The sequence below is a fragment of the Ixodes scapularis genome, unplaced genomic scaffold (genome assembly GCF_016920785.2).
Source record: "Ixodes scapularis isolate PalLabHiFi unplaced genomic scaffold, ASM1692078v2 PGA_scaffold3__209_contigs__length_174095766, whole genome shotgun sequence".
NCBI lineage: Eukaryota > Metazoa > Arthropoda > Arachnida > Ixodida > Ixodidae > Ixodes > Ixodes scapularis.
The window spans coordinates 53,254,405-53,281,011 of NW_024609868.1; the positions used below are offsets into that span (position 1 = coordinate 53,254,405).

The 26,607-nt window shown below is 44.2% G+C and overlaps 1 protein-coding gene across 1 annotated transcript in view; it reads right to left on the reverse strand.

Moving 5' to 3' along the window:
* Positions 1-1,660: 1,660 nt before the first annotated feature.
* The window catches only part of LOC8052998 (ribosome biogenesis protein BMS1 homolog), a 45,005-nt gene continuing 20,058 nt past the window's right edge, over positions 1,661-26,607 (reverse strand). Inside the window, exons 17-25 of the mRNA XM_040218384.2 lie at positions 25,867-26,055; positions 19,166-19,346; positions 17,749-17,807; positions 17,399-17,521; positions 16,122-16,217; positions 15,532-15,583; positions 14,367-14,542; positions 4,360-4,518; positions 1,661-1,922 (exon numbers count right to left, since the gene is read on the reverse strand). Of these exons, the coding sequence (XP_040074318.1) occupies positions 1,725-1,922; positions 4,360-4,518; positions 14,367-14,542; positions 15,532-15,583; positions 16,122-16,217; positions 17,399-17,521; positions 17,749-17,807; positions 19,166-19,346; positions 25,867-26,055 (1,233 nt within the window). The 3' untranslated portion in view covers positions 1,661-1,724. The remainder of the gene's footprint in view (positions 1,923-4,359; positions 4,519-14,366; positions 14,543-15,531; positions 15,584-16,121; positions 16,218-17,398; positions 17,522-17,748; positions 17,808-19,165; positions 19,347-25,866; positions 26,056-26,607) is intronic.

Consider the following 26,607-nt stretch of genomic DNA (forward strand, 5'->3'; position numbering starts at 1 on the left):
GATGTTTTCGCAAAAAGGCGTGAATTTTACCACTAAATTTAACGGAGAAACCGAGTTGACATATGGGCCCTGCTAAATTTAGCGGGAAATGCACAGACAGACGAACGGACAAAGTTTTGGGGTTGCGTTGATAGGTTGTGAACAAATTTTGGGAGCATTAAAAAGCATTTCATGCTTTAAAAAAGATAAAGCATGCTCTACTCGAGTACCCAACGGCTGCATGCTCAGCATGCAGCCTGAGGATGCCCTTGAAAGCCATTAATCAGTTCAATTTAAGTGTTATAGAAGGAATGCAGACTTAACATTATGAATACTACTTTCAGTCAACAATTCTTATGTTGGCTGTGAATGATCAACATACAAGCCCCGACAAGAACACGGCTTCCACAAGTCGTGGCTTCTGGTTTCCAGCGTATAAGGTAGCATAAAAGAACGAGTGAACCCCAGCCCAAAACAAAATGCCTGCCGACGCCATGGTAAGTGCAAAAACCAAGCAACAGCGGCACAGCTCTTGTGCTGTATCCTGCTAGTGTCATTATAGCACCGCAGGTCTTTTACCCTAACCTTTGCTGTTTCCTGATCACAATTTTAGTTTTTCTAGTTCACTTGGCCCAACTTTTCGCAGGCACCTGCATACACTCCCCCGACAGCATTCTAACACATCACACCTTCCTTCCCCTCCTTCATGTGCCACGAGGCATGCTCGTTTCAAATTAACGCTTCGGGCTGAAATCAAAGGGGGCTCACATTTTAATAGATTCAGAAATGCCTAGGTGAGAGCGATATGAATGAACAGTCATTCCCAATTTCAAAATAAGTGTCGTTCAATTTCGGGTTGGCGCTTGCTTGGATACAACAGCTAGTCCTGTTCCAAAATGACAGCAGACGGAAGAACACAAAATGCTGCACACAAGAAAGAGGAAAAAGATGTAGAGCCCTTCCACTTCACGTGAAGACGGAGGACAAGCGAAGTTGTTATCTTTACAACGTCTAGGACGACCTCTAGGACCGTCCTCGAGGTTGTCCTTGGCGTCGTCCTTTAGGACGTCTAGGACGACCTTGAGGACGACGTCTAGCACAACCTCAAGGACGACTTCGAGGACGACGCCTAGGACGACATCAAGGACGATGTCTAGGACAACCTCAAGAACGCCCCCTCTCAGACGACCTCAAGGACGATGCCTAGAGATGATAACAAGAGATCAGGACCTATCTAATGATGCCAAGGAAGGCTGACTCACGCTGGTTGCCCCCTTTTGTTTTTATTCCTACTTGACCCGTATTTATTTATTCATACTTGCCACGACCAATGTGGAGTTTTCTGTCGACATGTGAGGACACATTTTTTTCCCAGACCCTAGCGTATAACAGCTTAGCTGTAAAAATTATTAAAGAGCAGTATCCCATGGGGTGAACCACCCGTGGAATTTGAAACCAAGAACTCCCTTTTTTTCCTCAAGACTTAAATACCACCGCCATATGCACCCTTGAGCACTTTGGCACTCTTGATCCTCCATGTCCCGCACAAAAAAACTAAAATGAGTCGAAGCTTAGGTATATTTTTAAAAGGTATTGCACAGATCAATTCACACATGTTTCTGCCTCATGAAACTATACAACCCTGCAATGTTGAGAAATGGTGAAAGAAGGCAAGAAAAAATGAGGGATGCCGCTTTTTGTTTCACTTTATGTACAATACAGGGGACACGCGAGTGTTGTATCATCTAGGGTGTTGGCTTCTTCTTCATCTTGCCTAGGACCTTGCATATCCTCTTCTTGAGCTCCTTCTGTCGCTTCAGCTGCCTCAACTCGTCCTTCTTGCGCTCGTTACGGTGTTCCTTCACCCTCTGGATCATCTTCTCCTTCAGTTTCCTGTGTTTCTCCTGGTTCACCACCTTCATCATCTCCACCAGTTTCAGTTTCTGGAAAGATAACACAAGAATATGGCATACCTGAAAGACCAACTGACATTAAAAAAGTACATTTCTTTTAAGTTTTCTGTTCTTGGGAAAACAATCTCCTTATATTTCGTACAACTGAAGATACACCATACTATTATGAATGAGAAAGTCAAATACTAAGAAACCATGATAAAAAACAGCACGAAAAACACAAGGACACAAAGGAGACAATTACACACAGGACAATGTGCTGAATCTGTATGCCAGCCTGGAAACTAAAACTAAGAAAAACCTTAAATATTTATTGAATGTAAATGTAAACTTAAAAACGGCATTTCTGTAAAAAAAAGTTATCTTAAATAAACACCTTCCATTTAAAAAAAAATAAGCGCAATAATACATATATATATTGTTGCACCTTACATTCATTCAAAATTTAAATGCAATCTCATATTTCCGTGACATCCATTGGATGCTACCATGCTTATGCGGTGCCTAAAGGGGTTATGACAAGCAAAAAATATGAGATAACTATACTGCTAGGACCCATAGTATGTTTCTAAAATCCTGCTAAATTTGTTTTCAAAAATGGCGCGATAGTTTTATGGATAAATCGATTTATATGCGGGTCCCTCGGATCCGCCCCATTCGAAAAGGCTGCCGTGGCTGGGAGGCTCGTGACGTCGCCAGCGTCTTGCGCGGTGTCCCCTTGCACGCACTCACAGACTTGGCTCTCTTGACGTCTCGAGCTTCAGCTTCCTTGTTTACCTTCCGTGTTGCGAGCATGCAGTCCGTGACGATTACGTCTACGGCATCGTTCGCCTTGTCAAAGTGTTCGACAATGATCACAGCAGCGATGGAAGTGATTGCTATCAAGAAATGTTGGAAGCTGTTCGTTTTGACTGCGACCTGCTGGCGACCAGCTCCAGCGACAACGAGTTATGGACGAACTCGCCGTGGTCATCGTCGTCTGGCAATATCTCGCAGGTGCATGCAGGGTGGAAGGTGAACGAGCCGGGGGTAAAATCAAGAATAGCGCTCGGGCTGCTGAGTTGCATGAGCGCTTTTGATCGTACCGCAACGAGGAGAGCTTGGGTGATCATGGGGACGCCTAGAATGAGAGAGTGTTCATGATCACGTGGTTTATGGACACCATAGTGTGACTAGCTTGGGCAGTGTTGCCTGGTTGCCATATGAAAATGATAAAAATTGTAAATTGATGATTGACATTACCAGAGATCTAAAAATCGCATAACTTGGTGTATACTGTAAACGACTTAATTTTCGCGAGGACCTAATTTTCGCGAATCGCCTACAATTCGCGAAAAATAGGTCCCACGAACAATTCCGGTAAAATGTAAACATATTGGAATCTCTATTGAGACCCCACCGCGTCGCGAAAATTTGAGCCCGCGAATTATTCCAAAACTTCAGCTTTGACCTAAATCGCGAAATACTGAGTCCGAAAAAAATAAGTAGTTTACAGTATACTAAGTAGCCTATGATCATTCCATTTCAAAAATTATCTATCCGTTTAATTTTCGTGCTATAACCCCTTTGAGACAAATATCTCTGAAAAAGGCACAGCCAGAGGTTAAACAGCTAAAACATGTGTCATATAAGGCCGAGTTTAGACTAAATACTGTAATGACGAAATTTTCACGAGGACCTAATTTTCGCAAATTTCGCGAATCACCTACAATTCACGAAAAAAACGTCCCGCGAACCATTCGGGCAATATGTGAACGGTACAGAAGCTACACTCGATTCGCGAAAATTAGAACCCGCGAATAATTTCAAATTTTCAGCTTTGGTCCGATTCGCGAAAATTTGAGCCCGCGAAAATTAAGTTGTTTACAATATATAACTATCTTTTACAAAAAAAAAAAAAAATTCCAAGGACACCTACTAAGCACTTTTTATGAGTTGTGAATGCGAAAGCATGAATGTTGTTCTTCCACTCCCTTAGTTTGTCTGCAGAGTACTGGAGTGGACGGCCATGTTTTGCTACTGTTGAGGGTGCGTCCACCGACGATGTAGGTGCCTCAGATGCCGCCATGTTCCTCGACGTTGAGAGGAGCAGAAGCAACCGCAGCCCCCACCCTTTCCAGCAACGACTGACACAAGAGTGACAACCGAGCGCGCTCCTTCCTGGCGTGCGGGCTGGAGCGCCAGGAAGAGGGCTTCTCTGTGGGGTGGCAATCCTTGGAACTATGATGCATCCCAGCCAATGGCTATATAGGAGCCGTTTCGCTGGGAATTTCTTTCACGTTTTGCGCGGTTACTACAGCTGTTACAGACGCCGCCGGCTTCTGGGAATTTCTTGCATGTTTTGCGCGCATGTTTTGCTCAATTACAGACGCCGCCGGCTCTTGCAAATTTTTTGCAGTTACAGACATTGCCAGCTCTGCTCCATGAGACGGCTACTAATGCTTTCCCATTAAAAAGAAAGACCTACCTCTCTCTCTGGCTCGTCGAGCACCACAGCCACTCGCTGAAGGGCATTGCCTCCCTCTGTGATCGACTTGAGCTTGGGTTTGTCCTTGTAGGGAAGGTGCTTCTGCAGTTCCTTTGGGATGACCAGGGGCTTGAAGTGGAACGTTTTGCGCTCTGCCGCCTGCAACACAGATACCACGTAGAGATACCACTGTCGTCCCTACTCAAGAGGAACCGGATGATTACATATGCTGTCGAAACCGGTTATAACAAAGACAATGGGAACCGGAAAGCACTTCGCTATATCTGCTATTTCGTTATAACCGAATTCAGTTAACGAAGTGCAAAACGGAATGGGAAATCGTGATTCCTTCACTATAGCCGCTATTTCGTTGTAACAGACTTCGTCATAACCGGTCTCGATAGTGGTTAGTACACAATCAGTAGTCAAACATGGCATATGTGGTGAAATGTGGTAAGACCACATGAAACCGACAGAACGGCATTGTTTAAAGAAGAAAAGAAGACAAAATACCAGCAGCGAGACGAGACAAAAAAAAAAGCATAGAGGGTGGATGAGCAGTGGAACGTTGAAATAGAGGCAAGGGCTGTTTGGATTCTTCTTGGGGCCGCCAACCCAGAGAGGAGACCCTGCAGAATTCTCAGGCACAAAAGGCCACTGTAATCAATGATCCCCCAGCAACTTGGAGGAAACCCTAAAGACAACTGTTCCGATACTCGGAAGAAGAGAGCCATAACCTCCACAACTGTCAACAACTACATTTCCAGCATTGCCAACTGGTGACGGGTTAATTCCGGCACTACCAAGCTGTTGCGCTATCTTGGATGTTAATTTTATGTCCAGTAGTCTTTTGTGTCACCAAGCTGTTGTGCAATCCGACTTCCATCTCATGTTCAATGCTCTGCAAACATAAAAATGTCACAAGTGTTTGTTATGCTTAGTATATGTTTTGATATCAAGTGTTACGAGCATTTGGAGTACCGTAAAATACCGGGCAAGCACCAACTCAAAAGTGAGAGATAATCGCGGGAAAATGGGGGATGGGTGCTTGTCTGGTCATCACTTTTACATATAAATGTACTGTGCATATTTTCTCAGATCTTACACATATGGGAATGGGCAAATGCGAGGTATTCTATGATAAGTGCTTTTTGTTTCCTTTATCTTTTCTGTTTGTTTCATTATGATGACTCAAAAGTAATATAAAAATAGTTCTTGTTTCATGTTTATTAAGAAGCCATAAACAACTTCCGCATAAACCTTATCGCACCATAGTTTCTCAATTTTATGCTGCTTTCTTTCGTCTATCCATGTTCCTGAGAACAATAAACCCATTATCTAATCAAACACAGTTATGTATTACTGTGATTAAAATGTCTTGGTTCCCAGAAAGGATACTTTTGAATTAGATAATGCAAGGGTCAGCGACAGGTAGCTTCCAGGTGATTTGTGATGGAAAAGACTGCTGAATATTGTTGGCGCCCACCTGAACCGAGATCGGTCTGATTCGGTAAGCCCCTAAACTGGGAAACCCACAAGATGCATTTTTGTGTTAACCACTAGATGCAAGCAAGCCTTCTTACGAGTGACAAAAATTAAATTCAATGGTTGCTAGCTATGCTAGGTAGTACCATATTTTCCAGTGCATAAATGGCATTTTTTTTCTCTTCAAATTTCCGTTGGTATGTCTTATACAAGGATGCAACTTATATGTGCATTTTTGTAGATATGGGCCTTAACAGTGTTAGGTTCAGGCAGCATTGACGTTTATGATAAAAGTGGAAAAGCGGAGCCCCTCCGCAATGGCCAGCTCTTCTGGTGGTTCAAAGAAAGTCTGAAGAATGGAGCCATTAGGCTGTGGCTGCAGCACCACACAGGCCATGCAAAGAAGTGAGACTTATGCAAAGGTGCTAGACATATAGTACCAACTTTTCCCTTGAAATGGCAGTTTATAGAGGGATGCAACTCGTCTGACTTATAGATCAGAAAATACGATAGCTGATTCACATTTTACTTAACAAAAAAAAAAAGCTTTCTGTCTACAAATATTACACATAAAACATAAACCACGAGCATCCATGCTAAAGGGGCACCGGTGTGCTCCGGCTGAACCGACCCTACCACGACTCGGAAGGAAAGAAGCTGGTCAACTCCTTAGAGAGGACTGAAGGAGCGATCAAGGAACTGGTGGTAGTGCAAGTGTAAGTGAGCCCACCCCTTAAAAATAAAAATGTGATTGCATCGCTACATGAGTTTGTAACTGATAATGATTTGGGGTTCCTCATTGATATGCTAAAGCATATTACTTATTATCTTTTGTAGTAAGAATAAAGAGGATGCGAAAAAAATTCTGAGGACTATCTAGGAACTGCTTTGCTCAGCCAATGGGAGAATAGGCATTTCTTTAGAATATTTTTTTTTTTTTTTTGCTGTTAGAGACTCCGTTGGCTCCGCTCTATGGAATAGTTAATGCTTTTTCACTAAAAGGAACACACAGCCTCCTTTAGAAATGATGCTGAGGTCAGAGTAGGTTAAATTTACAATGGGTATTCTAGTATTAGTTGAAAAATGAAGCATAGCGCAAAACTTTAAAGTAGGCTCGCGATAATTCAAACTCAGATATTTCGTACTTCCGGTTAATTCAAACATATCTAAAAATTTTGGTTGTCCCGCTATGTTTTTGATGTATTTATAAGCCGCTTAATTCGAACGGCGTTTTCGCTTAATTCATACTTTTTTGTTCTCGCGGCCCCGTTGAGTGCGCTTCTTTCCGAGCACCGGTGCACCGCAGAGAAGCAATACCCGGGGAGCTTGTTTTCACGAGTGTTGCTTCTCCGCAGTGCACCGGTGCTCGGAAAGAAGCGCACTCAACGGGGCTCAAGCAGGCACAGATTAGCGGAAAACGGCATTCACATTATGTGCTTTAAGACTAGCAATAATGACCAAGACGACATCGAGGATGAGGAACAGTTCACTGGCATCATGCTTTCTGGCCTTGAAGCACATAATGTGAACGCCGAGCTGGCGGAATATGCTAGTCTTGACGACGATGTGTTTTTGTCGTGATGACTCATTAGAGGACATAATGAAGTAATGCCAGCACAGTGCAGCAGTGAGAGTGAAGATGATGATGAAGAAAAGGATGGCCCACTACCAACTGTCACAGCCGCAGAGGCCTCTGAGCACATCGCTCAGCTCCGGAAGTTTCTGTCTGCAAAGGAAGAGTCCCATAAAGAGCTACTAGCGCTGGTTGGTATTGAAATTTTTGTTTTGAGATCTCATGTACTTACTAAACAGTCCACAATCAACAACTCTTTTGCCGGATGAATAAACTTAACGTCACAGTTCTTTCACCAATGTGTTATGCCTGTACTTGCTTATAATTAGGCCTATGTAGAGGAAACTGGCAAAAATCTGCTTTGTATGTGTAGCTATCCATGTAACAAATCATAATGTTGTCCAGTATCATATTTAGATGAATTTCTGATAATTCAAACTGATGGTAATTTAAACTAAAATCTGTGACTTCCTGGAGTTTGAATTTATGAGAGTCTACTGTAGTTGAGATAAAGCATCTCTCTACGTCCCTCTTTTATACCTGTTAGTTAATTTAACCTACAAACATAATTCTTGTAAAATTCCAGAAAAAAACCAGGGTGTACACTAAAATGTCTATCAATAAAATACACCCCTCCTCCCCTCACGGTTTATAAACAATGGACTCAAGATTCTAACTTCATAAACTGCAAAAACAACAAGTATTTTCTTTTTAATATAAACCCACATTTTACCTCCTTTCTCAGCTCAGTTTTTTTTTTTTTTAAATAAGAGGTCAACCTGCAGTCAAGACCAAGGAAGGTTAATCAGTAATACAGTCGAACCCGGATATATCAAGTTCAAAGATGATCATAAAATAGTTAGACATACCGATAATTTGATATACAGAAGTATGTTAACTTAAGCTAACAGTTGAAATTTCCGCACATCTCTGCTAATACTAAGAGTCGCAACAAACAGGAGCTTACCAAATTGTAGAGCATCCAAGAGCCACTAAATACAGTAAGCATAGTTGGTAGATAAAGCAAACACAGCACGCGCCTGGCCGCGACCTCTACACAGCACTGGCGGCCAACACATAAATAAAACAAATATGAAAGTATTAACAGAAAAAGCAAGACGCTTAAAAAAAATTTTTTATGCATAAAAAAAAGTTAAGCAAGCAAGAAAAAAGAAAGCTCACTAAGTTCGGCAGTAAAAAAAGAAAGGCAAAAAAAAACCTAGCAAAGCAATAACGGCAAAAAAAGAAGGTAAAAAACAAACAAAGTTAAACAAGACGCCCAAAGTGTAATTGCACAACCATTGTTATCAACACCAGGGACTCAACCATAATTGTAACCAAAAACCAGTTAGAAATGAAATCCTTTCAGTAACCGTAACGAAACTGTTATTTGAAATTTATGAAAACTGTAACCGTTGATTATTCACTGGTAGCCAATATTAACCGATATTAACCGAAAAATAAAAATATTAGTTTTTTTCAAGAATGACCTCGAGGACAGATCTTGAAATGTCATGGCCATTTGACAGCCTTAAAGGGAAGCTACGGAGCTTCTTGGAAAAAATGAGTTAGAAGTGAATTCTAGTGTATTTTTACCCCATGAACCCGAATACCCAAACCATTTGCTGCGTAAGTATTGTTAAACGCGAGAAAAACGCGAAAGACAGTCGCTGTCCGTGACACCATCGACGGCTCTTTTGGCTGCCCAAGGCTAGGGGGGCGGGGCTTCAGCATTATTTTGAAATTGCTCTTGTGGCTCTCCGGCGCGTCGCATTGAAATATAATTTTGATATCTGTTATTCTAAAGGCCAAATGAACGCAATTCAAGCGTTTTTTCTCAAATGTAGAAGTGCCCCATCTTCCCTTTAACCTCAGTGAGTGGTGCGTCTGGCAATACATTTCCGTTCAATTTAAATTTTCAATTAAGAATATTTAGTTGGAATCAGTGGTCGAGCATATAATGAAAAGTCTCTCTTTCTTAATCTGTCAAACTCCTACAATTGCTATATGTATTCAGTATGTGTCACCCTCAGGGTACTGTCGAGACCAGTTATAACAAAGTCGGTTACGACGAAATAGCGGCTACAGCGAAGTGATCACGATTTCCCATTCCCTTTTGCAATTCATTAACCGAAGTCGGTTATACACGAACTCACCAACACTACGTCACGGCGTGGTGGTGGCGCGTCGGACGCACTTCCGGTCTGAAGCTGAGGGCGGAAGTCACCAGAAATCACCATGTGGGATGTGCATTCCAGTGTTCTTTTGGAAGAAACCAGGCAAAAACCCGCCTTCTGGTCAAAACGCCGTGGCTAGGGCTATACCAAGAGTCCGGAAAGTTTTGAAGGTCAGTTTTTATGCGTTTTCTGCCCTGCTCGGTTCGTTCAAGAACGTAGATAGATGGTGTGAAAAAGGAAAACCAGACGCCGTCCAACCACGATTGCATGTGCGGGGAGCACTTTGGGTTGAATTCCCAGATACTTGCGGTGGTCAGATTTATTTGTTTTGTTCCAACATTAAAGCGGGAAAACCAGTAAGTTGTACAGACCACCTGTGGACTATCTTCTGTGCGCCTTCAAGTTCAAATGGCCAGCGGATCGTTCAAACTGTTGTCTGCTCTTTCAAACGTTTCTGCTTGGTGTCGTCTGCTCATTCAGACGACAGCATCCTGCAGACCAAACATTTACCCGGTAATTCGGATAAGAAGTAAGTGCAGGCCAAAAGACTTTTAAGTTTGAAGGTTGGTTGGGGTAAGTAGGCTCGGTGTAAGCAGTAGATACACGAAGATGTTGATTATTGTTACCAGTGGCCATCACCGACTTGTTATGCCTGATTCACTCAGTTCAATTCTGCTTGCGACTTTCAGTATCGACTTCGACCATCTTAGTTACGGTTCACGATATTGCACCCCGAGTGCTGTCGCGACTGAAAATAGCGCGCAGAATCTCATCATGCGAACCAGACTTTAGCGCCCATCTTGCAGCGTCCACGCGAAATGAATTGCTGCATGTCAGATTATTCACGCAAAGTTTTGCGGTGTAACAAGCCTCAATAATTTTGCTGAAGCCGCTAAAGTAGTCAGCCATTACCAAGAAGACGTAGAATCAACAGTTCCAACGCAGAATAGAAAGCGAGGAGTCACACCGATGCCAACAACATTGCATTCCAGTGGTCTGTTTATGAACGACGGCGAGCTTCTTGCTCTCACTTTACGGCGCATGCGCAACACCCGTGGCGTCCAATAGGGGCGCTCTGGTTTGTTTGTAAACATGAGTTGGTCTATAATGAAATAGTGGATATAGCGAAGTGATTTCCGATTCCCAATAACTTCATTACAACCAATCTCAACTGTATTAACTAATAAGTTAGAATTCTGAGATGTCCATCCAACTTGGCTCTTTCAAAACAACCGATGATGTTCCTGGCCTGCAGTAGCCAGTATAAAGGATCGACAGCGGGTGACTCTGACGATGATTTAGACGCCTTACTGCAACTGAAGGAGACAGCATGAAGAAGTCAACAAACAAGATTGCAAACAGCAGGTTCTTCGATCAGGAGACTGCTTGACTCCTTCTTAGGAGAACCATGGCTAAAGGGATGGGAAGATATTTTCAAGTACTGCAAAAACCAGAAGAGTACAAAACCTGAGCTCTACAAAGTGGTGCCAGTCGTCTTAGCTGTGCCTGCGACACAAGTAACAGCAAAGAGGGCGTTTTCAAGTTTGAAGTCCATTCTCTCCCCACAGCGGGCAAACTTGGGCAAAGAAACATTAAACTCTATTATGCTTGTTCGTAACAATGTAACCAGAATGAGCACCTGAGCTGTCACAAATGTCTATCTTTCTGTACCCCTAATTTATTTAGTAAAGTCGAGCGAAGACTAAAAATAATAAATATATGCTGATATTAGTGCAGTGGCAGCAGTACCCCACAACATTCATTATTGAATTATTCAGCGTTCTAATTATTTGCTATTTTATTGAGCAAAGCAGTAGAATTTGTGCAACTGTTCTTTAGCCCACTGGGCTTCGAATGTGAACTAATATGTGTCCCAACTCGCATTCTAATGCAGAAGGTCAAATTCTTGGGTGACTCCCCAACAATGTTTTTGTTTTTAAGACAATCGAGAATGCGCGATGAACAACCCACACCTTGCAACATATTGTGTACACTGAACTATAGGATTTAAAAAGATGTATAATCAATTTTCAAAAGAAAAAAACACTATTTACTTTCGTGTAACATATTGCAAATCTTCCATGGGCGAACACGAGACGTCCGGACAATGGCCAGTCTGGTTGCCTTAGGAGTTCGCCTCAGCTCCACCGCCACAGTTTGGCAGAAGAGCATACACTACCATTCCAACAGCGGGCACTCCCCGCCCTCCCTACGTGCATGTGAATGCCCTTCCCCTTGCTCTTGCCATCCTCTAGTTTTTTTGGGTTTTTTTTACGGTTGCTCTTGCCTCTTCTTTTCCCACAACTGTTCTTTCGCTGCGTGTCCCCTTGCGTGTATGCTGGCTTGGCAGTCTGCCAGCCATGCAATGCAGACTATGTGCTTGCCACTGCTGCAATCGGGGCACAATACGATTGTGGAAAAAGCGACAGGCGGCTGGGCTTCGTTTGCTATATCGAGTGTCACCTCCATGGGAGTTCGATGCAAAAAAAAAAAAAAAAGATCCGATACTACATATCACATGTGATATTCAAGGGGATGTTTGGACTGTTCGACATAAACAATAATTCAAAACACTCGAGTGTGATATAACCGGGCTCGACTGTAGTACTGAGCATGATTTTCGAGCCAATCGAGCTGACCAGCAATCTCTGTACTTCTTTTCAACTTAAGTCAAAGAACAGGCAAAATTACAAGCCAATACGACCAATCAAACAGCATCAAGAGCGCAACATTGTGGCATTCGTCACCTTGCTGCGCATGCTTTTTCATTGGCTAAACCAACCAAGTACAGCAAGCCCATAGACTCGCGCTTCGTGATAGTATGTGTTTCCGTGATGGTATGTGTTTAAGCTTTCGACCATGCCCAGACGAAAGATGAAACAAACTATACAGTAGATAGGGTAACGCCGTAAAATACATATTTGTACCGTTTCCGTATTAGGATTGACCAATAATAAAATATTTTTACAGCTTGCCGCATTTTAAAGGGACACTGACACCCCCCAAAATTTTTTTTTAATTTTTTGCCAGGCGCTTCATTATGGTGTCGGAGGACTACCCAATTAATATTTTGCAACAGAGTAGCATATTTTTTTAATAAAGCCAAAAGATGCAACTGCTCGAAACCCAAACCGAAACTCGACGGAGGTCGGAGAAGTGGAGAGAAGAGAGTGAGTGGCAGAAGTCACGTGGCTACATGCGACAGTTTTTTTTTTTTTTTTTCTCCTTCTCGTAGCAGACGACATGCGGCGTACCGGAACTGTTCACCGAGCGATTCTTTTGCAGTTATGTATGTTCCGCTCGTTGTTTTGTACTCCAAGATGAGTTGTTTTGTACATTGAGGAGTTGGAGATGAGTAGTGAGTGCCCGTGGTGAATTTTGATCGGCTCCGAAAAGAATACACCCAAGATGTTGCGTGAAGAGCTGGCTCACATGCCCTGCGTCCGAAACAGAAGTGGCATTGTGCGACAGAGTTTCCGTAAGATCAAAGGGATCGGGACCAATGGCTGGCTGCAATTCCTGTAGACCATTTACGGGCACCTCGGAAAGCGGACGCTACCTGATTTATATGCTCCTTGCATTTTGTGGAAAGTGATTACATTGAGTTCGCAGGTGTCAAAAAGGAAATCCCGTATCATTTAATTCAGCGACGTGTCGTCCACAACATTTGTTTCTTATTTTTTGTTTCTTCAGTGATTGATAATTGTTTAGAAAGAAAAAGAAATGTAGACATCAAAAAATATTTAAAAAAAAGAAAAAAAAAAAGGTTTCACGGGGGATCGAACCCGGTCCTACCACGTGTGAAGCGGACGTCTTTCCCACCAAGCTACTGGGGCATAGAGAAATTGGGGAATCTCTTTCCTTAGTAATAATTCAGCGGATAAACTGTAAGTTGGAAAGTTTGCTGCCGATTTTCCTCTAGCAAAAGCACTCCCGGGTCGAAGTCGGGATGCACCGCGCATTGGCGACGTTCTCACGTAGTAAAGAAATCGTACGCGTGCATACTCAACTCGAAGTAGAGACGTCGTGCTTGACGTTTGCGCGAGCGATGTCTTCAGCCACGAGAAGGGAGCGACGGCTCGGCGACGCCTTCGTGCAAATCGGCTTGGTGATCGGGCGTGTCGTACGGGATGAATACCAGTTCTTTTGATCAGTCCCAAATTTCTCTTTTAAAGGCAGACAAAATTCGCCGGTACCGCGAACGACAGTTCTGAAATAGAGGTCCCACGCCCGTCGTCCGCTGCCATCGCCGTCCCTGCGAGTCCCACGATACGCAAAACGACGCACGCACAGATTGCTTCCGGTTGTCTGTGGAACTTTTTTTTCAATCAACGTATTTGCAGCTTTTTAGAAGCCACAAAAAATGGGTTTCATATTTTTTTCTATTTTTAATATTGAGTGTGTGCCTTCAGTGACCGACGACTTTGATTAGGTAAATTTGGTGGTCGCATCGATACCTTAGAAAACGGCCCGTGACCGCAAAAAAGAGAGTGAGCGAGACTCGAACCGGCCAGTTCTTGATCGGCGGTTTTCGGGCGGAGAGAAACCGAATTTCGAGCCGCAAATTTTGTTCTGGGTAGTTGAGCTCTCATATGTCACGTACAACTAAAAACCTCGGCGAGCATAAATACCCTGTCAGTGTTCCTTTAAGGTCACCTCGGCGCAATTCTTAGCGAAAACGACGCTTTGGCACAAGACATAGAAGTCTTTCGTTCGTGGTACAATGTGATGCAAGTGGCGCAGCACTTCCATTGCCGAAGCATGGGGCCCACCTTGTAGAGGGAGTCTGCGGCCACCGGAGCGTGGAGGCCCCTCTCGGCCCTCAGCTGCCCCACCGTCCTCATGCCCTGCCACTTGGTCTTCTCTTCGTCTGGCATCAACAGGGTGGTCAGGGTCATGTAGAAGCGCTGGACCTGCACCTCCGTCCAGGCTCTCAGGAAGACCAGGTCTGGAAGCAAGCACAAGCTGCTTGTATACCAAGTGCCTCTATAGCAACTAACGACAAGAAGTTTTTTTTTGGACGCCCGGCCTCCGGCATGCTCTCATTGCTTTTCACTGTGCTTTGGATGCACGTGCATGCTCTAGGCTCACGAGATGCCCCAGCGTTATCGAAGGTAGAAGGCTCGCGCTGGACAGGGGTGGATTTATGGGTCAGGCTTGGGGTGCGATAGGCATTTGGCTGGCAGGGGGGGGGTCTGCTAAGAGCCGATGTTACAGCCGAAACATTGCCCAGGTCTATTTTGTTGAAACAATATTTGCTATGTCACCAGAAACTAAACTTTTGGCTGGGGTGTATCAATTTTGCCTTTTAAAATAGTCGCCCTTCAGGGGCTTAGGGGGAGCGGTCTCTCTCCCTCTCCCTCTCCCCCCCCCCCTCCCCACTTCTAAATCCGCTATGGTGCCGGAGACGGCACAACTTCAAAGGCAATAATGGCAGTCTAATTACTTTAATCACTCTCACAGCAATGGATCTCTAAGTGTAGGAGAAAAATTTTGTAAGTCGTGACAGCCATGCTGAAACAGGCCTTGGGGGCCATGCAAGTAAGGTTTTATTTGCTGCAAATATGCCAGACTGAAATATGAAGAGGATATCATCACCCCACCTCATTTTGGGTATGGTCTGAAGTGTCTGCATATGGTAAAGCTTCTACAGCGATGCTGTTTATGGCTACGGTTCCATAGATTTTTGGTGTGCATCAACAAAAACACAGAGAGGGCTCGCACCGCCCTCTCTTTGTCGTCGTTCCAAGCGCTTGCATGCCTAGTTTACTATCCTTTCGTGGGGTGGCGGTCCCTTCACGCGCGTCTAGTTTCCTCCGGTTCCTCGGAGAAGCGCTTTCCGAACAGACCACACATCGTGTGTGCCAAGAGTTGTGTCACTAACCCTGCACTAGGGACGAAACATCCGGTGAGCAAAAACATCAACTCTGGGCTCACCACTCAGCAGAATCTTGTCCTCGAAGGATGCTCGGAATGCACCAGGAGGAGCCTGAAAAGAAATTGAGCCCTCTAAAACCAGAAGTACTATTATAAAGATTGTTTTAAAAAGTTTCGAGAAGAAAAAATAACAAAAAAAATTAAAGCCATTTACAACTTCCTGTAATGCCAAATTAGAGCGCAGCTCTTGAGAAGGAGGAGGGAAGGGTACTGAGGGGAAGGTATACCCTTCCTCCTCACCCTGTCTGCTACTCCTCTCTCCGAACAGCGTCGCCGTCGCCTCACGAGGGTCACGAGGCGACGTTTCAGCACGGTGCCGAAACGTCACCGCGCCGGAAGCGGGTGCCTAAGAGCTGCGCTCTAAAAGCAGTCAGTACACTCCATTCTGCCCTAAGCTGCAAGTACAGTGGAGCTGTTTGCTCACTGGACCAATCAAGCGCCTCCCTTTCATCACTTGAGCCCGCTCTCTGCATGTGGGAATGGACGGAGGCAGGCTCACATGGTAAACGATAGACGTGGGACTGGTCCAACGTATATGTAGATTCCAGCACACTGCCAGCTAGGATGAAAGGAGTATATATCATACTTACACGGATAGCCTTCTTGATTTGTCCCCGTATGCCGCTCACAGTTCTCAGAGCGGCGCCCTCAAACTTCGTGACTTCTAGTGGGGTGTTGAACATGTCCTGCCGAAAACAAATTCAAGTTTCTTATTCTCAAGCAAATGGAGCAGACTCACATCATTAACTGCAACATGGAATTAACGTGATTCTTCAATATGGTTTTAGTACCTTTGCCACTGCTGTACCACAAGTTGCGCAAGCGGTAAATAAAGAAAGCATTAAATGCGGGACGAACGCAGTTTGACAGCACGAGAAAACGTTGACAATAATGAAAATCCACCGAAACAAATCTGTACATTAATATACTTATCGTACAGTCGCTGAAACTTCGGACATGCTCGGTTATTCTAACGTCTTCGTGGAACTGATCACTCATCCCCCAGAGTTAGAGCGACGGAAATCTCGGACACCGTACAACTCGTTGCAAGACTTATTTCAGATTTAATTTGCAGAGTTTGCATCCCCTCCCCCCGGAGACGAGTCACCCTCATTTTGATTTGCCTTTGTGGCCTCAATACCACATCCAATGCAATTTAGGCTATAGTCAAGTTACAGACCACTACAATTCAGCAGCATGGCTGCTACTGCCACCACTGTTCGCTCGCTACGGCCTTGAGCTGTCTGCCTCCAAGCATACTGTGCCGCAGTTCTCATGCTTTATTAATTTGAGTGCGCTTTCTCGATAGGCCAATAGCAAAGTGATTCTGGTCGGTGAAACATTTTCTCCAAGTGGCAGAAGCCAAAAGTCCCGAGAAAATGCATCAAATCCAGCACGATAACAGTGGAGAAGAAAGCTGCGATTCTGACAAAAGGGTAAAGTGGCTGGTACCAAGCAGAAGTTGCACGGAAATTTAATAATTAAGCTAATATTTGTTTTTTGGACCACTACCTACTTGATTATTGGGACATTTGCGCGATCCCTGTTCGGTCCGAAAAGTTGTCTGGCAACTGTTAAATAAACCAGCCATTTTTATACCTCTGCAACAGCAATATTTTTATTATATTAGTTCCTCAGGTGCCTGTCCCTCACTCTAAGTTTCCTTTAAAGTAAAGCAAGGCTGTGGTAAACTTATATGTAATGGTGACACCTGTATTTGTGCAACAGACATGATAAAAATACTAGAATTTTTTTTTTTTTCTTGCAATGACCTTATAATAAAGTTTTCTATATGCATTCTCTATTAACCCAGGTATCAAGCACTACAGCCCGATACTGGATAAATCAATGCAAACAGAAGAGCAACCTTGATGAAGGCCGTCTTTTTGTAAATCTTGAAGGGGTTCCCAGTCAGCTTCAGCTTCTTGACGATCTGCGTCGACCTATCCAAGTCCAACACGACTCCCGATGCGGCAATGCGGAAGTTGGCCTGTGAAGTGAACAGAGCAATCGGTGCCGGCTAGCAACACTGGTTTACACTGTAGATGAGCAATTTCGCCAGAGCAGTCGTACTGCACTGGCGAAATTGCTCATCTACAGTGTAAACCAGTGTCGCCCCATACTTCACTTTTGAAACATCAGAAAGAGTTGACCCCGAGTAGAAAATGCAAGAATGCTGTAGTGTCATTGTTTTCATAGGCACAATTGAAGTCTTACCGTTTGTTGGTGAACTTGCTGCACTGCCACAAAGCCAGTTCCCTGAGGTGTAATGGGGCCTTGAAGAAAGGTGTTATATTCCTTGATTATCAGCATGTATAAATATCCAATAAAGGAGTTTTAAAATATCTGCTGTAAACAACTTCATTTTTGCAAGCACCCAGTTTTTGCAAATTTCGCGAATCGCATACAATTAGCAAAAGATAAGTTCTGAGAAAAATTGCGCATTGCATTGCAAAAATTAGAACCCGCGAATTACTCCAGAACTTCAGCTTTGACCTGAATCACAAAATACTATGTATTGGACCAGCGAAAAATAAGTCGTTTACAGTAGTATATCTTGTAAACAGTATCAATAAAGTTTTGTAAAAAAAAAATAGATTAGAACAGAGGTCGGCACTTTCATACGACCCCCGATATGACACCAGAAAAGCCACCCCTCCCCCCTTCGCTTTTTCACACAGACTTAAGGACCGTACGGCAGTTTTGACCTCAAGTGAGCTTAGACAAGCACAAGAAGCACTTCTAATCAGCATTGTGCACCATCCCCATACTTGGGCAGAGAATGTCTTCACCTGCCCCCCATCACCGACTCATGTCCACTTCATGACGGTTCGGCCCACCGCTGCAAAAGCTTACCTACCCCTTCACTAGACCCTGGTTTCTCGAACCGGGTTCCAAGGAACCAAAGGGTTCCCCAGAGTAGCCTCCACTCCCCTTCCCCCTTCATATTTCTAGAGCACTGAGCTTATCTTGAATGTCTCCAAGTAAAGTATTTTTCCAGTTCTAGCCCTATTGCAACATACTATACATAGCTCAACTATGCATAGGTGTGTCACTAAAAGTCAAACACTTCCTCTTTTCTCCCTGGTTTTGATTATTGCCAACAAAGCTAGTAGACCCCAGAGCTGTTTCATGACCGGAATGTCAAGCAGGGTGGGAAAGGTTCTCGAGAGTCTATCGAGGCAATCAGAGGTTTCCTAAAATCAAATGATCTGGAGAACCCCCCTCCCCCCTCTCTTCCCCTTCCCCCTCCCTTCCCCTTTCCCTCCCCTTCCCCTCCCCCCCCAAAAAAAGAATTAAACCTAATTTTAGATTCAAACACCAGCCCCACCCACTGTTCGTGCCAAGCCCATGCAGTTGGGCTTTTAGCTATAAAGTTCCAAAAGCTATATATGCCAAACTTCGAGCTGAGGCCCTGCCTACATTACAAGGCGCATACAACCATCGGAAATATGAGCTGACACTGTTTAGTGCTAGTCAAAAGGTGTAAGACACAGCACGGAGTGCCTCCGGCACGCTAAGCTATCAAGCCGACTGCAACATTGTGACGACTAAATGTGGCAGTTTATTCCAAATGTTTTCTTTAATAGCTCAACATACCTGGGGCCCCACACGAAAAAATTTATACACTCACCCCAGAAGGTGGAGTTGCAGTGCAGGTGCTTCGGGGTGTACTTAAGAAAGCGGTTGCGCCCGTTGTGGTCCTGGGTGCAGAACAGGGGCATGGTCTGGAAGCGACGCCAGCCCAGAGAAAGGATGAGAGGATCGTTGCTCTTGAGGATGCGTCCGTACCAGCGGTGCTTCTTCAGCCGCACCTAGAAATGGTGTGGCAGCAAAGGAAAAAAAAAAATAAACAGCTGTGAGACATCAACAGCCTATGTAAAAACCTTTGAAACCCTTTAAGCCTTAGAACAGATTTCTATTAGGAATGACGTCATGTAGAGTTTCAGTGTTATAGGCCAATTCAACAACATACTAAGCTTATCAATAGAGCCCTGCATGGATAACAGTTTGGTTGTTTGCATCCACAATGTTCTGAAATAATTGTATCCCTATCTGACCTGCATCTGCAGACTTTGTATGCGTATCCGAATCGCATCTGCGAAATTTGGAACCCCCATCTGACCCTCGCTCAATCATTTTACATTATGAAATCAAGCTTGAATAAAACTTTTAGAAAGCCCCTGGATAGTATTCTATAAGCCGTCTGCTTACCTTTGTAGAAAGAACTCTTTGTGTCAGAACACTGAAAGTTATTTCAGAAAATGCACAAAAAAAAGAAAGGTAATTTTAATTTTTTTTTTGGTTTGTAAAACTCATTTTAAGCAGACGCATATTTTATAAACATAAAAATTAACAAAGGACAGACTAATAACATTGTGCCATTTTATTTGGCACAATGTCATTAACAAGGACAGACTTTGGCACAATTTTAGGGCACTTCGGCACGCCAAAAGTGCCCTAAAAAAGGTTTACAGTTTATAGAGCATGCTTACTGTGGCATGCCCACGAACAGCCATGGGTGCGCATCTGTCAGTGGAGATGTGCCACAGTACCCTGCCATGTCATATTGGCACCTAAAATGACATTTGCGCAAAGTGAGTAAATGCCAAAATTTTACCCCGCGTAATGAACTATGTGTCAATATGCGTAAATATGTGTTGATTTTTCGGAAAATAAAGTGTGTTCCTTATGCGAGTAAATACGGTAAGTTTAATCAATAAGTAGAATAGTTCTTTCTAAACAAAATGAGAAAAAATGGGCTGTAATCTATACACCTTTCCAAAAAACACTCGACCCCAGGGGCAACAAACCGTTTGTGAGCCCAGTCACTGAGTTTGAGGCTAGACTCTCACCGGCGTCCCTCCTAACCCTAACCGAGTGGACTGTGATTTCAATAGGCGCAGCCTGCGTAGGTGCAGTTTCAAACGCTGCTGGCGGCTAAATTCTCGTCTTTTCCCGCTATATTTTGTGTTTCATGGTACATGTATGTTCCCGAAGACATTGAGAAAGCATTGTGCCACATTTAAAAAAAAAAAGTAAAAAAAAAAAATCTAAACTATTTTTGTTGGGTACACGCGCGACAGAACGAATGCGACTGGAATGAATAGTTCTAGTTATTTGTTATTTTCTTGCGATAAGTTTTGACGGCACCGCAGGATTTGCCGCACGTGAAACGACAAAGGGCTTTGCTGTCAAAAATAAATTGCAACAGAAGAGGGCCGAAAGGCATGCATTTTTCACGCTCACAAATAACGTGTTTACCGATGGTCAGGACACGGACGTACAATTGAGGAAGTGTTAACATTCGTACGTACCACACGATGCAGCGTTATCCGAAACAAATTTATTTGAGAAAGATCTCAAATAACACAGTCACAGTCGACGACAGTCACATCTTGACGATCGGACGGAATCCGAGATGACTTCGTTTTGGGGCAAGTTTTCGGGAGAGCTTCCTTTTTTCACAACCGCACCAAGGCAAAGAAACAAACGCGACTGACCCGTTTCTCACCCCGACCCGGAAAACTATTTTTGGAGATGACTGAGGATTCTACGCGGATTATCTCTGGGAGGGGGGAGAACAATGTTCGCAAAATCGCGTCGAGGGTCGTTCGACGTCCTTCACTTCCTTCGTTTCCCGTGAATGTAAAGCAGAAAAACTTGAATGGCAGGCACTTACCAGCCTTATTTCTCACAATGGAAGATAACACAGAAAGGGTACGTAGCACATATAAAAAAAATTAAGTGGAAACTTTCAAGAGGGGCGAGAAAACGTCGAATGCAAAACCGCAAAAACGTAGGTAGAGAACCGCGCTGAGCGGGTCTTCACAGTCCCAGAGAGTGGCAGAAAATTTCTAGCTGATAGAGGGCGCGAGAGTCGCACCAACCGCATCAGCATCACCAACATGGCGGCGGCCTAGGAGCGGTTTTTGGAAAGGTGTATACATGAAAACCTTGAAAAAAAAAATCTGAAAGATAAAGAGAATAACTACAATGTAAAAATAAAATCTTGCAAACCAAGGAGCCGATTTTACAAGAGACAATGGGCGGGGCCAGCCAAGAGTTTGAAGCCCCAAACACAATTCTGTTTGGCCCTAAAAAGGGCCTTTGGTCTGTGTAGCTCTGGGAAGTGCCCCCACAGCTGTCCAGGGCTGTAATCCTGAGCTGCTCCTGCCTTGTGTCGCTTGGCATACTCCTTTGTGCTGCTGCTGTTCTGGTGCACAGCGTTTGCTTTACGCAAAACGGAGACTGTGCTTTTCGACACTTTGGCGTTTGAGGCAGTTCACAGTTGCATAGCCCAAGCTTGTAACAATGGGCTTGCTGATCAACATCCTTCCCTACTTGTAGATGGCAACAACCTCAGCTGCAGCTCTCTTCACGCTGTCCAGGGAGGCATTCCCATTCTTGGATGCCTGCGTCCAGATGACCGCATGTAGGCTCTCGCTCGCATTCTGGGTCTTGCCCTCACTGCACCATGCCAGCAGATCTTCATTGCTGAGCCTCGCAAACACAGGCTCAAGTGCACCCCAAACACATTCCGGAAGTGGATTCTTGTGCGGCGGAGGAGACTCGCAGCTTGCCAAGGCCCTGTTGAACCTGCACCAGGACTCAGCTCCATCGGGGCACTAGCTGTGGCCTAGGGTGCTGTTCGTTGATGTCGTGTGCAGGAGGGTGGCCTCCGCTGCCCTCGTTATTCTGGGAACATCATTGCTGTTGCTCCTTAGGGCATAGCCATAGTAGTTCTGGATCCTCTCCGGAGTCAGCTTGCCCCTTTTATCGAGTGCTTCGCCTTGAGTTTTCTTGTTGGCCTCGAGGTTGCGTAAGGCAGCCCCCATCCGTTTGTGGACACGATTGATGCAGTCTTTCTTCTCAACTTTGACGAAGCCATACACGTCTGCCTCTGTCAACGCATGAAGGGTCAGACTGTACCCATCTGAGAGAATGGTGGTGTAGCGCAGTCCATGTTTGGTCAGGGATCTTTGAAACATGGACAATGCAGCTTCAACCTCCGTGCAACCAGCATTACAGTCGATGTTCCTTCGACAATCGTAACAGTCGCTATAACTAGGGTTCCACGTTTTCGGTTTCTATTTTTTCAAAATTCAGCATACTTTTTTCGGTGTTTATATTAACATTTAATTTTCAGTTTTTATCGGCGTATATTTATGCCCACAAAAGTTTTTTGGCTTTTTTCGGTGAATATAAAATAAACACCAACGGACACCGGATGAGATTATCCTTGTAGCTCTGACATTTTTGATCACTCAAAGAATAACGGCACAGATACATAGAAAAAGAAACGGACACTTTATTTGGCCAATGTGTGCAACTGTAAAAGAAACAAGGAAAAAACACAGAAGTACAAACAAGTCAGATATGAAGCCTATGCCCAAAACCATGGAACTTCACCTTCTGTATATCAGGATTACGTGATCTTACAATAGTACATACAGACATGCACTTTCCCAGGTTCTCCTCGTTGATCCGCACTCTTTCTTTCCTGTTAATATGACACCGAGCTTCGAGAATGCCCTCTCAATGCTAACACTGGATACTGGCAGGCTGAGGAGATGAAAAGCTGCCTCAGCCAAAATCGTCCAATCAACCAATCGCGTGACCGCCAAAAGTGACACGGTCCAATGTTTTGAAGCACAACACAATATGCAGAGCTTGCATCAAGTCAGTCTTCCTTACAACAAGTTTGAAAACACGCTTATACATGGCGAAGTCATGGGGCATTTCGGACTTCCCGTTCCGATCGATGATGTGCACATTGAACCAAAACGTCGCGATGGCACCCGTGTATCCCATACATTCAGACACGTTCCGATAGAGACTGTTGTTCCACTTTTTCGCCCCGGCTCTGCGGTACGGCTGGAAGGTTAAAGTAACCTTTTCCGGTTAAAAATTGAATTTTAGAAAATGAATTCGACGTTCATTTATCGGTTTAAATTATAAATGCTGAACCTTTAAAATTAACCTTTTTCGGTTAAAACCGAATTTCTGAAAATGGATTCGGCGTACCTTTATCGGTTTAAACCGAAAAATCCGAACCCTAGCTATAACCCTCTTCCTCCGGTTCCAGGGCACAACTGAGGCAAAAGTTTGAGGTGACCACATGATCGAAGACTCGGGTCCGAATACAGTTCGACAATGTAGTCCACACCAATCTGAGAGCTGCGTCCTCTGGTTATCCAGGATCCATCAAAGACGACGTCAATGTTGGCAACAGGGTTTGAGAGGTCTGCATACAGCTTCTTCACAACTATCACACAGGCAGTTTCCTTCGCACTTGCCGAGTTTTCGCAGGCTTTCACAAAAGTCTTCAAGTGCCCCTGGAAGGTATTGTGGTGCAGGCCACGATGGGACAAGTTTATGCAGAAGTCCGCCAGGACTGTGACTCCTTTGCCGATTGACTGAATCCCCTTCATGGCCCGCATGTTCACTTCAAAAAGAGTGATCTCCGTTCCAAACACTGTTGGTGAAGAGAACTGCTTTTTCTCGAACCCACATGTGGTGCAGACAAGAAGAAGTTTGACTGCTAAGCCATACTCCTTGTCCATAGCCTTGGTGATCGTCAGTGTTCCTGCACTGCAGCTTCCACACTTTGTCTGCGTGAAGAGGTCGCTCAGGACCTTCACATCCACGAAAATGAACTGTGTCCCAGCATCGTTTGTCTGACCTCCTGCATTGGCGCCGAGAAGGTCGAACTTGCACTGGGTCGCCAACTTCTCGGATAAGGCACACTTGCATTGCTCCTCTCGGTGCACACGTTGCACCCGCTCAGCCACGGAGAAGTATGCGGAGTCGACTCGCACCATAGTTCCAGAGCTCATGGAACAACCCATGGTACAGCTGGGGCCTGCAATGTCTTCGGCAGGTGACCCGGCCAATCTTGCTGGCATATCCAACGATTCCGGCGGTGCCGTCCGCAGTGGCGCACTTGTGGGAGACCGTTTTGGCGTCTTTTTAAAGACATGTTTCTTCCTTCCGAAAGCTCGCCGCATGCTCACTTTCAACCGAGCTTCGGCCCATATCTCGAGAATTCAAAACTCCCTCAGCTTTTTAACAAAACAAGGCAATGATCAATGTTCAATCTAAGCATGCAAACAGGAACTGAAAATGTGCGCTCAATCACTGAAGAAACAAAGCAGAAGAACGAGCAGCCGACAACACAGAGCAGGCAACAGTTCCGTCAGCGCACGAACCGAGAGGAGATTAGAAGAAGAGCGGAGGGGCGCATCTCGGCCAATAGCAGGAGCGCCAGATATGACGTGTGCGCTCCCATGTCTGCTGGCCAATCAGCAATCGCTATTGGGGCCTGGGAAACACGCGGAATGCGGACGTTCCCCGAGGGTGTCACGTGAATGAGTGGCGTGGGGAACGAGCAACGAGAACAAACTTTAAAAAAAGCCCAAAATGACAGCGATCTGACTAACGGCTACAGAGTGGCTGCGGAACGCACCATGTGCGAGTTAGACTACGTTTTGCTACGAAATTGCAATTTGAATGCTGCCGAGACATCGTAATTGGCGTTTTTCTTTTACTTAGACATTGAAATGGGCATTGAAACTTTGCATGTGGATACTTTAGACTATGTTCAATCCAAATATTCGAGTTTCAAAAAACGAGAGATTTTGCTTTTTTTTACCAATTTAAGATTCGCGTCTCCCCTCAAAGTGTAGATACTAAAAAATTAAAAGAATATAAACACGAAGGATGGGGAAGAGACAAGAACACTCTTTTCCACTGGTTTTCATTCTGGTTTGAAAGAACAAATGGTTATATTAACTTTTACTGCTGAACCTAAGAAACAAAACTGAGGAATATAAATCCTACTGAGAACCTTCCCTCTACAATACCTGCTGCTCAAGATATGATGTTATCTATAATACCGTAGAAATCCATTAGGTCAGACTGAGTTGCAAGTTGTAATATTGTTCAAACAAAGTGATCTTCGTACTCAACCATGTTTACTAAAGGTCTCTCTTTTTTTTATTTGGACATTATAAATTTATACCGTGCAGCAGTAGTACGTAAAAAAGTTAGTTCTACCAAGCACATAAAGTCAGAAAGCAGTTAATAAAAACAGGTTCACATAATTTTCACCGACAAATAAAGAACACAGGCAGAAATAATGGTGGACAACAAAAAACTAACCACTGTTGAAAGATACCATAATTCTATATTGGAAGAAATTCTGCCATGAAAACAACGCTACAGTATATTTTTACAGTACGAGCAAAGGTAGCCTCCGTCGCAGCACATCAGTTACTGAAAAGTTTTGCCAGATGAAATCGGTTTAAGGTAAGAATGGCCACAAGCACTTACCTGGCAGAAGCCCATGCGGCCTTCTCCTGCAAGCAAACCCCCAAGGATGACTGGGTAGGAGGCATTGAAGTGGTTCACCAGCTCACAGGGCATTTTTTGCAACTCAACACGCAGGTACAAGCCTGCGCGATAGCCTTCAAATTGAACCCGGCGCTCATCGTCAAGGTCCTCGAACTCCTTCTGGTTCATCTATATGGAATAAAAAAACCATGAAGGTTTTCACTGAGAGCAGAACAGTTTAAAGATACCTAAATAATGAAGTGTAGCAAACGCTCCAAAAGCACTAAATGCCCCTCCAACAGAAAAAAATAGGCGGTATCATTTTGCCACACTGTGGAAGCTGGTGTGATTTCCTTAACCAAAAATCAAATTACACTGCACAGAATATTCAGTGTGTTTTGAACTGCCCTGGATGTTTATTTCTCAGCACTCCTGAACTCAGAAGATTTGCTGTAGAAAATATGTCTCCTGACTTCACCCATAAGATTAAGTATAAATTTATTCAGGCACCAAGGGGACGTTGTCTTCTGCTTTACCCAAGGTGTCGAGGAAAGTGCAAATTTCTGCGACCTCAAGTGGCATGATTTTTTCACATCATTGGTAGTAGAGGTTAACTGTTGATGCTAAAACACTAACTAAGTGGCGCAAACTGCTACCGGATTTAGAGGGTTTAGCCGTATGTTTCCATCCATCGGAGGCTATGGGGTCACATGATCACATGGTTGATTTCACTACAAGTCA